Source organism: Hemiscyllium ocellatum, chromosome 40, assembly GCF_020745735.1.
Source record: "Hemiscyllium ocellatum isolate sHemOce1 chromosome 40, sHemOce1.pat.X.cur, whole genome shotgun sequence".
In the NCBI taxonomy this organism is placed as follows: Eukaryota; Metazoa; Chordata; class Chondrichthyes; order Orectolobiformes; family Hemiscylliidae; genus Hemiscyllium; species Hemiscyllium ocellatum.
The window spans coordinates 10017088-10033107 of NC_083440.1; the positions used below are offsets into that span (position 1 = coordinate 10017088).

At 46.5% G+C, this 16020-nt stretch overlaps 1 protein-coding gene across 1 annotated transcript in view; it reads left to right on the forward strand.

The window, feature by feature from the left end:
• The window catches only part of LOC132834509 (zinc finger protein 653-like), an 81881-nt gene that overhangs the window by 16598 nt on the left and 49263 nt on the right, over positions 1 to 16020 (forward strand). Inside the window, exons 3-4 of the mRNA XM_060853434.1 lie at positions 11390 to 11421; positions 15185 to 15742. Coding sequence (XP_060709417.1) covers positions 11390 to 11421; positions 15185 to 15742 — 590 coding nt within the window. The remainder of the gene's footprint in view (positions 1 to 11389; positions 11422 to 15184; positions 15743 to 16020) is intronic.

Consider the following 16020-nt stretch of genomic DNA (forward strand, 5'->3'; position numbering starts at 1 on the left):
GGAGAGGCTAGATAGGCTGGGATTTCTTTTTACAAGGTTGAGGGATGACATTATCATGACGTGCATAGATAAGGTGAACAGCAATGGTTGTTTACCTATGGTAGGGGAATTCAAGACCAGAGGTCAAAATTTTAAGGTGAGAGGAGAAAGATTTAAGAGGGCTTTTGAAGGGACGAGGATGGTTCATGTGTGAGATGAACTGCCAGAGCAAATATTTGATGCAGGTATAGGTTTTAAAACATTGAAGACATTTGGGCAGGTATGCACATAGGGATGTGAGCCAGGCCCAGGCAATTTGGACTAGTTTAGCCTGGGAAACCTGATTGGCAGGGACAAATTGCACCAAAGGGTCTGTATGACTCTTAAAGCAGTATTTGCATTTTCCTGACCTCTGGAGATCCCAAAGCACTTTACTTTTGAAAGCGTAAGCATGGAGCCCCTCACTTTTGCGTGATGTTTTTGAGAAATGTTTATGGTTCTTATCACCTTTCATCTGACTTTGTTATCATTCATGGGATGATGTCTTTGCTGGCTGTGCCAGTGTTTATTACCCATCCCTAACTGCACTGGTGAAGGCACGGTGAGATAACTGTTGTAAGTGCTGCTGTTCAGTTGTAGGTGTGGAGGGCCCGTAGGAAGGGCAATCTGGAATATTTCAGTGTCCTCCTAGATGGTGGTGGTTGTGGGTTTGGAGGTTGTTTCAGTAACCTCTCAATTCCTGCCAAGCAGCTTGGAGATGGCTCTCATTCCTGCTGTTGAGTGTCACCGGTGGAGGGAGTGATTGTCTGTGTCATTCAAGTGAGCTGCTTTGTCCTGGATGGTGTCAAGCTTCTTGGGTTGTTGGAGCTGCACTCATTCAGGAAATTGGGGCATATTCCACCACACTGCTGTTCTTGTGCCTTGTAGATGGGGGCAGAGATAAGGTTCTTTCTGCAAGATTTCTAGTCTGTGACTTGCTCTTGTAGCTCCAGTAGTGATATAGTGAATTTCGTTTTGTTTCAGGTCAATCCCTGGGATGTGGTTAGTGAGGGATTAAATGGTGGTGAGGCAATGGCCTTTATAATAATTATTATTCGACTGTTAACCGAGAGACACAGATATTGTTCTGGTGACCAGGGTTCAAATCTCACCCCATGGCAGGTGGTGAAGTTTGAATTCAATAACAATCTGTCTTTAAGAGACCAGTGATGACCATGAAACAAGTGTCAATTGTTGGGAAAAGAATATCATCTGGTTCACTAACATCCTTTAGGGAAGAAAGCTGTCATCCTCACCTGGTCTGGCCATATATACTCCAGACCCACAGCGATTTGGGTGACTCGTAACCCACTGGGCATTAAGGAATGGATAATAAACACCGTCAAACCCATTGATTCCCTCCTCTGGTGAATTAATTTTTTAAAAATGTGCCATTTAATGTAAGGAGTCAGTGATTTGATGGAGATGGTCATTGCTCGGTACCTGGGTAACACAATATTATTTGCCACTTGTCAGTTCACCCTTGATAGTTTTTAAGGCCAATCTTGAGCCTAATCAAATCTTTGCTGCCTGTTCCCTAATTCTCGTTCGTTCGTTCAGCGATATTTATTGGATGCAATTTTGTTCATAAAATACTCTTCCTTATATTCAAACCGCTGTTTGTAATCTTCTCCAGGCCTGTGAACTGTTTGTGCCATGCCTTGACTTCTGGCCTCTATTGCATTCCTGGTCATCTTCATTTCCCCATTGTCTAGATGAGAGTGGTGCTAGAAAAGCACAGCAGTTCAGGCAGCATCCGAGGAGGAGTAAAATCGATGTTTCGGGCAAAAGCCCTTCATCAGGAATACAGGCAGAGATCCTGAGGGGTGGAGAGATAAAATCTCATTTCCCTGGAGCTCTTGCACTCACATTTTAAAGCCCTTTATTCCTTTTAAGACTGTTATTTGAATTGTGCTGCATCAAAGACCTGGAGCTCCCTCCTTCCCTGCATTGTGGGTTGATTCCTGTTAAAGGTGGCTGCAGCTCACCCCTTCCTTGTTTGGAGCAATGTGGAATGGGCAATAAATGATGCTATGCCTCGAGACACTAACTATCTGTTTGTTCACCATGGAGAATGATAAAGATTTATGCCATATTAGCAAGTTGTGCTGAAGCAGTAGAAGGAACCTTGTTGATTTTTTCATGTGTTGTACATTTTTGCGTTATTCTGTTATTGCAGTAGTGGAGTTCTTTCCAGTGTTCTTTTTTATTTTTCTTTCTTTGGGATATGGGTATTGCTGCTGTGTTGCCCATCCCCAATTATCCTTGAACTATGAGGCCACCTAAGAGTCGTGTGCATTGCCATATATACTTCCATGAGGGAAGGAAGTCTACTGTCTTTATCTGTTCCAGCCAACATATGATTCCTGATTTATAGCAATTTAATTGACTTTGAAATGGTCGAACAAGCCACTCAATTGTGTCTAAGTGCTGCAAGGGTGATTTAAGGAACAAAACCAGATGGACTGCCCAGTATCAACAAAGTCTGCCAAACAAAACTACTGTGGTGCGTGTTGTCCTGTTGCCTCTGCAAGGTCATCCTTGCTGACATGTGGGGACTTTAACCAAAATTGCAGTAGCAGACCCATAGACCGGTCAAGCAAGTGCCCGACGCAGTCATTCTCAGAGTCATATCTTACCAAGTCCCAAGCAACACCATCACCGTCCCTGGGCATGATCAGCCCAGCGGTGGTGGCACAGCGGTGAATGCTTTGCGTGCCCTGGGAATCATCCGCATTGACTCTGGGGACAATGAATTCTCATGCTAAAAATGATGCTTCTCTGTGTTCAACCTCACTTCAAGGAAGCGCTGTGTGGGTAGATTGGGTGGGGAGGCAAGACCACAGAATGAACACCAAGGGAAAGAATCTCCAATGTCAGTCACTAAAAGTGGTTCAGCAGCACTGTTGACCAAATCGAAGGAGTCCCAAAGGACATAGCTGCTAGACTGCATCAGTAACAGGGAGAGGGTATCAAACATCAAGAACTAAACACATCTTGTTTAGATTTTTCAAATAGAACTCCTTACACTGAGACAGCCTATTTCTAAACATTTTTGAACCATTGTTTCTTCAGACAAAACTGTTTTATACATCTCATGCCCACCAAAATGTCTGGAAATTGAAACCAAAAGGCTTTGGGAGCTGAGAGTTTAACCTGAGCCAAACAAAACTGATCCTTTAACTGAAAACCTAAAGCACTTTATTTTATTTTGTTCGATTGTGAAAACTCCCAACAAAACCAAAACCAAAACCTTGTTGCACTCCAGGGTGTCTCAATCTTTGAATTTGACAAAAAAGAGTATGGCACCAGAAAGCATGATGAGCTAATTTTGAAACCCCTTCACATTTGGGCAAAAGGCACATGCCACTGGTTCCAAACTCTTAAATGTATAAATGTTTCATGCTAACAATTTGAGGTGCTGCATCATGAGGTACTATGGGTGGTCAGTAGAATTTTATTTAACCACAGTCTGTCACCTCATGGTTTAGTATGTAATCCACTTGAGCAGTAGCACCAAGCTCATGGATCAACCCTGCTTCAACAAAAAGTGCAGGAGAGCATGTCCACAACTGTATCAGGCATCTGTAAACATGAGGCGTCGTCCTGGTCAATATATATGACAAAACTGCCACATGCTCTTTACGTTGTATAACAAGATAAGCAGCTCAGTGATTTTCCCAAGAATGGATCAGACCAAAACTCTACATTCCTTGTACACCCAGTCTTCAATGGTGATAAATAATTTTTAAAAATACCTCAATGAAAAAGCAGGCTTTACAAATAAATGATGGAGTCTAGCACTGCAGTAAAAATAAGCAGCTTCAGTCAAAAGTGTTCACCTTCATCTCATTTGGTTCACTCATTATAATCATAAGAAAAGGCTGCGTTGTGGCACCACTCTGTAGTTTGGGGGACAAAAGCTCAGACATAGATAGGGACATGACCACTCTGCTTTCAGGAAATCTGTTTTATTTTCCTTTTAACTTGTAGGTATTTAGTATCCTGTGAACTGAATTAGATGCGACCAGAAGGGGAGCAGATGTTGTTGGGGGATAACTCTTTCAAGAAGTTAGCACGTGCCCAATGGACTGAGTGGTCCCTTTTGCAGTATGTTTCCAGGAAGGCTCCCAAACTAAGGAGCTGGGGCTGAACCACTGTGAAGAAGGTGATTGTGTCTTTACATGCAATAGTGAGTGGCAGGACTTGGAATAAACAACAGACAGCTTGTTAAAGGAAACCAAAAACACAGTGTCAGGAAGCAGCAATCTCCATCCAGCCGACTGACAATAGGAGCACTGTTCCTTTAAAGGAGAACTGAAGGTTCTGACTCCAGATAGTAATGGGATCCTGCATGGTATAACAAAAGTGCTAGTGTTCCTTAAATAACCATTGTACAAAGGAGATCAAAGGGAGCACTTGTTTGTCTGGTCTGGGAGCTCAATATTTTGGCTGGATGGAGAGAAAACGGATCGGTAAGTTTCAGTCTGTGTACTTGAGCTTGGCAAAATCCATTCCCTTTATCCTACCTGGCAACGCAACCCAGCCACCCTGTGGTAACTTAACTGCATTGGTTCTGACTCTAGCCGCACCCTGACTTTAAAAGTTCTTGTCTTTGTTTTCAAATCTGTCCCTGGATTCTTTTTAAGTTGTTTTACGGAATGTGGGTGACGCTGTCTGGGCCAGCATTTATTGACCATCCCCAGTTGCCCTTAAGGTGGTGGTGAGCTGCATTCTTTAACTACTGTAGTTCACTTGCCCCTCACGTGCTGAGCCCCATGGTTCTACCTCGTGTTTGTCCCTGATTTTGATAATCCACCATAAGGTGGGGTTGCCTTGTTAGTTAAGAACAAAATTAAATCAATGGTATTGAATGTCATAGCGTCGGATGATGTGGAGTCTGTGTGGGTGGAATTGAGGAACCACAAAGGCAAAAAAACCATAATTGGTGTTGTGTATAGACCTCCTAACAGTGGTCAGGAACAGGGACGCAACATGTACCGGGAAATAGAGAAGGCATGTCAGAAAGGCAAGGTCACGTTGATCATGGGAGACTTCAATATGCAGGTGGACTGGGTAAATAATGTTGCTAGTGGATCCAAAGAAAGGGAATTCATGGAATGCTTTGCAGGATGGCTTTTTGGAACAGCTTGTCATGGAGCCCACAAGAGAGCAGGCTATTCTGGACCTAGTGCTTTGCAATGAACCAGACTCTATAAAAGATCTTAAAGTAAGGGAACCCTTAGGAAGTAGCGATCATAATATGGTAAAGTTCAGTCTGGAGTTTGAAAGAGAGAAGGCAAAATCGGATGTAATGGTGTTACAGTTAAATAAAGGTAATTATGAGGGCATGAGAGAGGAACTGACAAAAATAGACTGGAAGCAGAAGCTAACCGGGAAGACAGTAGAGCAAAAATGGAAGGAGTTTGTAGGTATAATTGAGGACACTATACAGAGGTTCATCCCCAAGAAAAGAAAGATTATGCAGGGAAGGATTAGACAACCATGGCTGACAAAGGAAGTCAGGAAATGTATTAAAGAAAAAGAGAGATCCTATAAAGTGGCTAAGAACAGTGGGAAATCGGAAGATTGGGAAGGATACAAAAGCAAACAGAGGATAACAAAAAGTGTAAAAAGAAATGAGAGGATCAAATATGAAGGTAGGCTAGCCAGTAATATTAGAAATGATAGTAAAAGTTTCTTTCAGTACATAAGAAACAAAAGACAGGCAAAAGTAGACATTGGGCCACTTCAAATTGATGCAGGAAGCCTAGTGATGGGAGATAAGGAAATAGCAGAAGAACTTAACAAGTACTTTGCGTCAGTTTTTACAGAGGAAGACATGAGTAATATCCCAAAAATCAAAGGGAGTCACGGGGCTGAGTTGAGTATGGTTGCCATCACGAAAGAGAAAGTGCTAGAAAAGTTAAAAAGTCTTAAAATTGATAAATCTCCTGGCCCTGATGGGATACACCCTAGAGTTCTGAGAGAGGTGGCTGAGGAAATAGCAGAGGCATTGGTTGAGATCTTTCAAGAGTCACTGGAGTCAGGAAAGGTCCCGGATGATTGGAAGATCGCTGTTGTAACCCCCTTGTTCAAGAAAGGATCAAGGCAAAAGATGGAAAATTATAGGCCAATCAGTTTAACCTCGGTTGTTGGTAAAATTCTAGAGTCCATCATTAAGGATGAGGTTTCTAAATTCTTGGAAGAGCAGAGTCTGATTAGAACAAGTCAACATGGATTTAGTAAGGGGAGGTCATGCCTGACAAACCTGTTGGAATTTTTTGAAGAGGTAACAATTAGATTAGACCAGGGAAACCCAGTGGATGTGGTCTATCTAGACTTTCAAAAGGCCTTTGATAAGGTGCCACACGGGAGGCTGCTGAGCAAGGTGAGTGCCCATAGTGTTCGAGGTGAGCTGCTGGGATGGATTGAGGATTGGCTGTCTAACAGAAGGCAGAGAGTTTGAATAAAAGGTTCTTTTTCAGAATGGCAGCCGGTGACGAGCGGTGTCCCGCAGGGTTCGGTGTTAGGGCCACAGCTATTCGCATTATATATTAATGATTTGGATGAGGGGACTGGGGGCATTCTAGCGAAGTTTGCCGATGATACGAAGTTAGGTGGACAGGCAGGTAGTACTGAGTAAGTGGGGAGGCTCCAGAAGGATCTAGACAGGTTGGGAGAGTGGTCCAGGAAATGGCTGATGGAATTTAACGTGAGCAAGTGCGAGGTCTTGCACTTTGGCAAAAAGAATAAAAGCATAGATTACTTTCTAAATGGTGAGAAAATTAGTAAAGCCAAAGCACAAGGGATCTGGGAGTGCTAGTCGAGGATTCTCTAAAGGTAAACATGCAGGTTGAGTCCGTGATTAAGAAAGCGAATGCAATGTTGCCTCTTATCTCAAGAGGGTTGGAATATAAAAGCAGAGATGTGCTACTGAGACTCTATAAAGCTCTAGTTAGGCCCCATTTGGAGTACTGTGTCCAGTTTTGGTCCCCACACCTCAGGAAGGACATACTGGCACTGGAACGTGTCCAGCGGAGATTCACGCGGATGATCCCTGGAATGGCAGGTCTAACATATGAGGAACGGCTGAGGATACTGGGATTGTATTTGTTGGAGTTTAGAAGATTGAGGGGAGACTTAATAGAGACGTACAAGATAATACATGGCTTGGAAAAGGTGGACGCTAGGAAATTGTTTCCGTTAGGTGAGGAGACTAGGACCCGTGGACACAGCCTTAGAATTAGAGGGGGTCTAATGCGGAGACATTTCTTCAGCCAGAGGGTGGTGGGCCTGTGGAATTCATTGCCACGGAGTGCAGTGGAGGCTGGGACGCTAAATGTCTTCAAGGCCGAGATTGATTGATTCTTGTTGTCTCGAGGAATTAAGGGCTACGGGTAGAACGCTGGTAAGTGGAGTTGAAATGCCAATCAGCCATGATTGAATGGCGGAGTGGACTCGATGGGCCAAATGGCCTTACTTCCACTCCTATGTCTTATGATCTTATGGTCTTAACATTGAACTGCTCGGGTCCTAAAGTCATGCTCATATATTCCGTAATATCTCACCCCCCCTACGGGAACAGAAAATAGAAACTGGAGTAGGCCATTTGTCCCTTCAGACCTATTCGGCCATTCAGTGCTGATCATTCACTCCATGCACCATGTCCGCTTTCATCCCATAGCCTTAATCACTTTGGAGATATGTTTTAGCTGATGCTCAAAAAACTTTTACTGTAGTGCTGATGTCAGGCTAACCAGTCTATAATTCCCTGTTTACTTTCTTCATAAATTGTGGGGCTGCATTCAAAACCCTCCAATCCTCAGGAACTGTATCAGTCTGTGCAATCTTGAAAGGTAATTATCATTGTATCCACTGTTTGTAGGGCCACCTCCTTAAGTAGTTTTTCTCCTCATCCTCAAAACAGGCCAATCATTAATTTTTGTGTTTTATTTTTGGTGGTGAACATTCCTGTGATGTTGCGGTAGAATAAAGGTGATATCTAAATGCAGTTTGTGGTTGAATCAACAGCCTGCCGTTTGGCCAAGTTATGTTATTGTGTTCCATGCACAAAGCCAGGGATTGGTCCTCTTTGCAGAGCCAAGTGTTGAGGACCCAGAGCATGTGGTGAGGGGTCTCATTGGACAGAGAAGCACACTAAAATAAAGTGTTGATCAGGGTAGGGTGACTGAAGTGACATCTGTGTCCTTTTAAAAAGTGCCACTTCTCCAATTTGTTGGCAAACTATACGCTCACATAATTTGAGGAGCTGGGAATCCATGGATTCAAATGGACAAAAAAATGGATGGTTGAAACTAAAAAAACTGAAATTGTGGGGGAAACGCAGCCGGTCTAGCAGCTCTGTGGTAAGAAAGCAGAGTTACACATTTGGGTCCATCGACCAATCTGATGAAGCGCCCAACATCCACAGTTCTTTGTTTTGTTTTAGTCGTGGCTGGTTGCTTTTCAGACGGAAGTGAAGTGGTATCTCCCAGCAGTTTCTCAGAGGTTTGGCAGACTTTTGGTTAACCAGCCCTTGAGGAACCAGGAATGCTTGTTGATTAAATTCTCTGGATAATCAAGAGGTACGCATAACCGCAATAAACCTTCAAAATACCAACATCCCTCAAAAAAAATGTTGTGTGAAAACGCCAACACAACACATAAAATATATGGAAAAACACACAGTAAATTTTATACATGTGATGCAGGGGATACACACATCACTGTCGTAATTTACTTACAACACAAATACTTGGGCATCGTGGTAGATTGTGGTATTTGAGGTGTATAACTTTTGCCTGTTTATCAAGTTGGCAGTTTATCAAGAATGCTGGTTGTTAAGGTGCCAGTTAAAACAAAGTTTGCTGTACACCAGCAACCTGGTTGCGGGTGTGCAAGACAGAATATGTCCTTCAAATGTCTTAAAGCTTCCGAATGCATCGAACGGGTGGGAGGGATGTCCAGGAGAGAGCAAAGATGGAGCAGTCTGATGAAATTTTAATTTTGAAAACCATGAAGTGATACCCTGTGCCAGGCAAAATGGCAAGCAGCCATACAAGTTTAAAGATGGGACTCTAAGATGGCTCCGGGAGCAGTGATTTCTCTGCATGTGTATTGAAGGGCAGCAAGCCAAGTATGGGGGGGCCATTCACAAAGCCAGTAGGATCGTCCATGCCTCACAGCAAACCAAGAATGACACTAAACCCTTGCAAGTCATCGATTCTGCCTCAAAGGGTGCAGAAGGCTTCACTTCAGTCGTGCGAGCGGTGAGACGTTGCAGCTCTGAGAGGCGACAATGCACTGGTTGATCCCAGTGAAGCAGAGAGAGTTTTCACAACACAGATGCTGAGGGGTATGTTCCTTAGGCTGCAGTGAGAAATATGGGAAACAGGGTGTGCCTGATAGGGCAAAGATGAGTCGAGTGGAGCTGGGAAAAGCACAGCAGGTGAAGCAGCATCAGAGGAGAAGAGTTGACAGGTTCTGACCTGAAACATCAATTCCCCTTCTCCTCTGATGCTGCTTGACTTGCTGTGCTTTTCCCAGCTCCACTGTTTATTGGCTCTGACTCTCCAGCATCTGCAGTTCTCATTGTTTCAAAGATTAACACGAACTGCATCACTTAAAAGTTGGTGAATCATTGGAATTCTTCTCCACAGAAAACTTTTAGTGCTCACTTCTCTGGCATTTATCGATGTTTTAAACAATATATTTCCCATCATCTTCATGAGAGATGTTATAAAACAACTCTGGAGCAGGAGGGCCTTGAGCAATAGTCTCCTGATGCAGAGGTGGTGGAAAGAGCTCCCCAGTTTATAGATTTTTGTGGGCAGCACGGTGGCACAGTGGTTAGCACTGCTGCCTCACAGCGCCACAGACCTGGGTTCAATTCCCGACTCAGGCGACTGACTGTGTGGAGTTTGCACATTCTCCCCGTGTCTGCGTGGGTTTCCTCCGGGTGCTCCGGTTTCCTCCCACAGTCCAAAGATGTGCGGGTCAGGTGAATTGGCCATGCTAAATTGCCTGTAGTGTTAGGTAAGGGGTAAATGTAGGGGTATGGGTGGGTTGTGCTTCAACGGGTCGGTGTGGACTTGTTGGGCCGAAGGGCCTGTTTCCACACTGTAAGTAATCTAATCTAATCTAATTTTTAAACTTAAGATGGTAAAGGTGGATCCAAATTTGCAGTTCAGTGGTAATCTTATTAGAAGGCAACATTTTTTTTAGGACTTGTAGAGTTAACTTCTGCTACTGCTACTTTTAAAATTCCCTGAGAGAACACAGAAAATTGTGAAACATGCTCAAAAGGATGGCGCATGTAGTTTGAAATAAAGCAGGTAGAAAGTGACTTGTTCTGTCAGTGATTGAAGCTCAATAACATAATTATGGGGGGGGAGTTGTCTTTATCACTCAAGTTGTTGTGATTTGAAATGGGCTTTGTGGATAAATGATGGCAGCAAATTCAGTATCAAGTCTCAAGGGCAGTTAGATATATCCAAGAGAGAATAAATGCAGAGCTGTGGGATGGAAAAAGCAAGACAGACAGATTGTGGAGGTGTGGAATGACGAGGGGTGGTAAACAATAAACAGAATCCCTTTATCATCTCGTTGTGTGTATTAACACTTATTGCTTTGGAGCTTTTCTTTTGCCTGAATTCATTTTTGCTGCTATGGCTCAATATCAAAATGTTTTTAGCAAAACTTTGTGTTGTTAAGCGCCTTGAGGCGCTTTTTAAAAAATGTCAAAGGGCGCTATGTAAATGCAAGTTATTTATTGTCACAGAAAATGCTGGAAATAGTCAGCAGGTCTGGCAGCTTCAATGGAGAGAGAAACCAAGTTAACGTTTCAGGTTAGTAACCTTTCATCAGAACTTGTTAGGCTATTGACTGGAAACGTGAACTCTGTGTTTCTCTTTCTTTCTCCCTTTCTCTTTTTGTCCATCTCTCTGTATCTCTCTTTCTCTTTCCTTCCCCCCCTCCCCGACCTTTTTCTTTCTTTTCGTTCTTTCTTTCTGTTTTTCTCTTTCTCTGTTTTTCTCTTTCTCTCCTCTCCCCCCTCTCTCCTTTCTCTCTTCCTCTTTTTTTCTCTCTCCCTCTCCTTCCTCCTCTCCCTCTCCTTCCTCCTCTCCCTCTCCTTCTCCTTTATCTCTCTCTCTCTCTCTCTCTCTCTCTGTCTGTTTCCACGTTACTTTCTCTTCTCCTCTGTAATCCTGCCACAGATGCCCTGCCTGATCTGATTATTTCCAGCATTTTGTTGTTCATTTCGGGTTTCCAACATCCTGCCATGTTTCTTTTTCTCCTTTTGTTGTGAATGATGCCCGATGGTTGCCCCACGAGTTGTCACTCCTTTTGTTCTTTGTTCTTGTTACAGAGATCTGCAGCGATTTGGTACTGCTCACAGAGGTAAGCGGATTTCATGTTCCATTCATTACCCCTTACCCGCCAGCTCCTGCGATCACGGGACGTTGGTGTCAGTTGACACATTGTTTGTAGAGCTCCCAGGCTGCAACCCCTTGTCATCTTAATGTCATGTTAGAGGAGCAGGTCCAATTGGGCATTTAATTTGGCTTGTTGTGCTGAACCTGGCAGAGCTGCATAAAGCCCCCCAAACAGCTGTAGAGAGGGGTATGCGTAGGATGGTGCTCCCAGTAAGTTGCACTGATCTGTAGGATTTGTGTGGAGTAGTTCCATCATTTGAGCTCCGAGACTGCGTCGGCCAGCCCTGCCAGTAGTGTGTGTGCAAAATGTGATTTGGAATGCACAAGAAGATCAGGCAACTTAACCTAAACAGAAAAAAAGTAAAAGACGGTGGTGGGGGGGAGGGACAGAGAGGAACAGAGAACTCTGAGGGCTCTCATATACTAATCATTAAAGGTGAAAGGCAGGCTGAGCAGAGACATGGTAGTGTCATGGCAAAGCTGCTGAATTGGACAGTCCACAGGCCCCAGGGCCACTGCTGTGGCAGCTCGTGGTAAGAAAGCCCTTATCATTTTTTAAAAAAAAATTGGGTAGCTAACGCTGAGACATCTTTCCTTCCCTGATCTTGCCTGCATGAGACTCCAGACCCATAGTTGACTGTTGCCTGGCCTCTGAAATGACCTGGAGAGTCACTGCGTTCCCGATGGTGGCTCGTGTTCGTCTTCTCGAGCGTTTAAGAACTAGCAGCGTCACCAATTGGAACCCAATTCTCATCAAAGGACGTAGAGTTGGAGAAGCTGTGCGGGTAAGATGAGCAGAGTCTTGGACGTGGAGCGCAAGGAGAAGGAAGCTGCCCTAAGCCGATACAAGTCATCGGATAGATCTCACATCATCCTTTTTGACCTGGGACTTGAGAGACGCAACATCAAAACCCTGGCAAAAGGATTCGAAGAATGCAACCAGAATTGGGCTGAAGGGGTGTGTTTCAGTGATTGGGAGAGACTGGAGAAGCTGAGTTCTTCGCCTTTGATTCTGGACATTGTCAATAGGGAGAAGCTATTTCCACCAGCAGGAGAGTGGATGCAGATGTTAGGCCATTGACAGGGAGATGGCTGTTTAAGTTAATCCCATTAGTGAGTTGAATTGCGCACTTTAAAGGCTACACGAAGCAGACTGGAGTCCCTTTTCCAGAGGGACTTGGATGACTATTCAAGAGAAAAATACACAGGGCCAGAATGGAGGGGCAGCATTCGGGGCTTAATTGACATGTCTTTCGTGGCACCAGCCCAGACACTGAGCAGCCTATACACTTGAAAGCCAGTGCTGCTCTTAAACCATTTTCCCCTCTCAGCTCTCAATTTCTTCTGCTCGTTCAACTCCAATTCCTCAGGGCCTAAATGTGTTTGACCTTTGGGAACATAGTGATGGGTTGATGAGAGTTGCAGACGTGGAGGTGACTGACAGTCAGGCGTAGTGGGAGAGTGAGTTTCTGCGGGGAGGGTAGTGTCAGGCAATTGCCATGAAACCTGTGTGGCCCAGCCTCTTGCTGCCAGTGTTTTTGCTGGGGGGGGAGGGGGGTGGGTGGAGGATAGGAGGATGTCAGTGGTGGGGAATATTTTGTCCTTTATGGCTGCTATCGGTTGGCTCTGGTGTTGAGGTCCGAGAGCTCGTCTTCCAACCCCCATCCATCGCTCGTTCACTTCATTCCGCTGTTGACATTGTCACCGCCGGCTGGCACACCCACTCTGCTAGCGAGTGCCATCCTGCGGGCACTGGTTGGTTGTTGTGTTCAGTCTTGTGTTTTGCAGTCGTTGGTCATTGTGCTCGTTCAAGGACAGCTTGAATCTGGCTCAAGTGTGCGTGGGCTCTGGAGCTCAGGATGCCGGGGGGGGGGGTAGCGGGGTGGGGAAGGGAGGCTCAGGGCTCCTCACCGTGGACCCAGATCAGGAATCTGGTGTCTGCAGCCAACCTGCGCACACTTCAATACAGCTTCAGTTGTCCTTAAGAGGTGATGGATGGTAGTGCTGGAGAATGGAACCCGGTTCAGTCTCAATTTTGCTTCCAGTGTAAATACCTGAGCATTTTATTCACCTTGCTTTACTTAAAGTTTCGCTGGGACGTTTGGAAATGGGCCTTCCAGTGCCCAGCCCCTTTTTTTTGTTTAAATTGGTGCTTGGTATTTTGTAACACAGCACTGCCCCCCATTCTCTATCATGTGTCGTAATTCCTTTTGCCAGCCTTCTGACAGTTCCCCACATCTTCCATCTCTGTTCCCACCCGGGAAGCATGGAAATGTCACTTCTGTGTCCATTCTCTGCACACAAGCCTGAGCCAGGTTCCAGAATCAAGGAGCGTGGCAGTTCTGTGACATGAACCTGGCAGAGCTCCCCGGGGGAGACAGAGGGAGTGGGTCTCTGGGTATCCGCTCGCGACCAACGCGAGACGCCATGTGTGACTTAGTGCAATACCATCAATCCTGGAGCTTGAGGGCAATCCCGGAGTCTTCCCACCACTGGAAATGATCAGTGGGCTGACATACTGGACTTGTGTGCCCTGGGTCAGCCCAGCATTCCTTCTCCTCTTAATTGTAGTCTATAGCTGGGCAGAGCTGGGAAAATCGAGTAACCAACTTGAAGCAAGTCTCCCAGAGCTGGGAAAATCTGCTCATCACTGCCTGGTCAATCTGTTAGGGCGTTGGAGCTCTCATGGTAAAGCATGGTTTCCAGGGACTGAAGTGTATGTAGCTGTAGCAACAGTCACAGGGGAAGAGTCCTGGATCAATAAACTCGCCTGACGTGGGGTACACAGCAGAAATGAAGTGGGGCATGAGGGAGAATGTGTGGGCTATCTGGGGGAAGGATAGCAACAACAGGGGTCCACAGCGAGTGTGTGTATAATGTGCACAGCAGGAGCCCTTAGGTCGGGTCAGATTTTCCGGTTGGTGAACGGGTGTTTGGCTGCCAAAGGATCCAGCTGTTGGGTAGGGAAGGGGTGTGTGTGTGTTGCTGGAGCGGCAATTGCTGCAGCACCACTGAGAGGTCCCGTAACATCGAATGCCCCTCATTTCCAGTCTTGTCATAAATCCCCACTGAGAGCTCCGGGAATGTCGTGAAGCCCCACTAAGGGCTCCCGTCATGTCGCAAAGGGCAACTCAGAGCTGTTGTAATGTCGGGGGCTCCTGTTCTGTTGTGAGGCCCTGCCCCAGGGGGCTCCGGTCCTGTTGTGGGGCCTGACAGGAGCGTTATAATCAGACAAAATGAAAACTGACAGACCCACCCAGATCAGGGCCCAAGCAGTAAGTCCGGTTAAAGCATGCGATCTTAAGATGTGTCCCAAATGAAGTTAGTGAGATTTGCTGAGAGAATCCCTGAGATTTGCGTATGAACAGAAAGAGCGAACGTCGAAGGGTTTGAGGACTGGGTGTATTCTTTACATGGCAGGAGGGGGGGAAGGGAGGGACGTTGGTAGGTCCTTTTGTTGGGTTTTGCCTGGGTTCTCGTGGAGCCCGTTGGTCGAGGCTCTGGACATTGAGCTACACCTGTGCCTACTGGAGGCGGCCTTACCAGGATTGATGGTGTAACGCAGGATGATGCCCACTTCATTGCCTGCTGGTGGTGCTGGTGGTGGGGAGGGAGGGGGTAGAGAGAGAGAGAGAGGGACAGTATGTGTGGGGTTGTTCTCTGCCCCCACCACCCCACCCTCCAAGAGTGCCGGCACGGTGACCTCGAGTTCTTGTTCTCCTCCGCAGAAAACGGCGAGGGCCCTGCGTGCCGGCTGGACCTGCGTACCTGCGGCGAGGCCCTGGGGGAGCTGGTGGGCTGGGCGCACAGCCACTGCCGGGGCTGTCCCCACCCGCCCGGCCTGAGGTACCTGCCGGCCGGCGGCACCACCCCTGCCGTGGCCGTCTGGGCCTGTCAGGCTGGCCATACCTACCGCTGGCGAGCGGCGGGACGCCACTTGAGACGGAGAGGGCAGCAGCGACGGCACCGGCGGCGAAATGCCGAGGCTGGAGGATCCCCCACGTTGGCCGCGACCGCCACCACACCCGACAACCAGGAGGAGGAGGAGGAGAGAGGCAGTGGGCCAAACCCGGAACTGGAGTCAGCGGGTGGCTCGGACTCGGAGGAGGCAGGAGGAGAGAGCAGCGAGGGCCATCCGTCCCACTCCGTCGCCTCCCTGCGGATCGTGGAGTGCGAGCTGGAGGAGCAGGGGCCGGGCGGCAGGGGAGCCCGGCCTGGCTGGAAGGTGATCCCGTGCAAGGACGAGTGCTCGGACGAAGAGCTGCCTGATGACGGACTTGATCCAAGTACGTTTCCCCGCTCAGTTGTCCCCATCGCCATCACTCCCGCCTCCCCCCATCCCAAACCCACTCACCCCAGCGCAGACCGTATCACAATTTACTCGAGAGTTTGGAATCCCTTTCCCACCACCACCTTGTTTTTTTTTCCCCAAGCGGCTGGTACTCTGGCTCTGTTTAGCTCCTGTTTTAGTTCTTTTGAAGAGTCCAGTTTTAAAATTGTCAACGGCAAAGCTTTTGTCTTACACAAGATCAAAGGTTAGTTTCCTGCATAGCTACCGAATGCA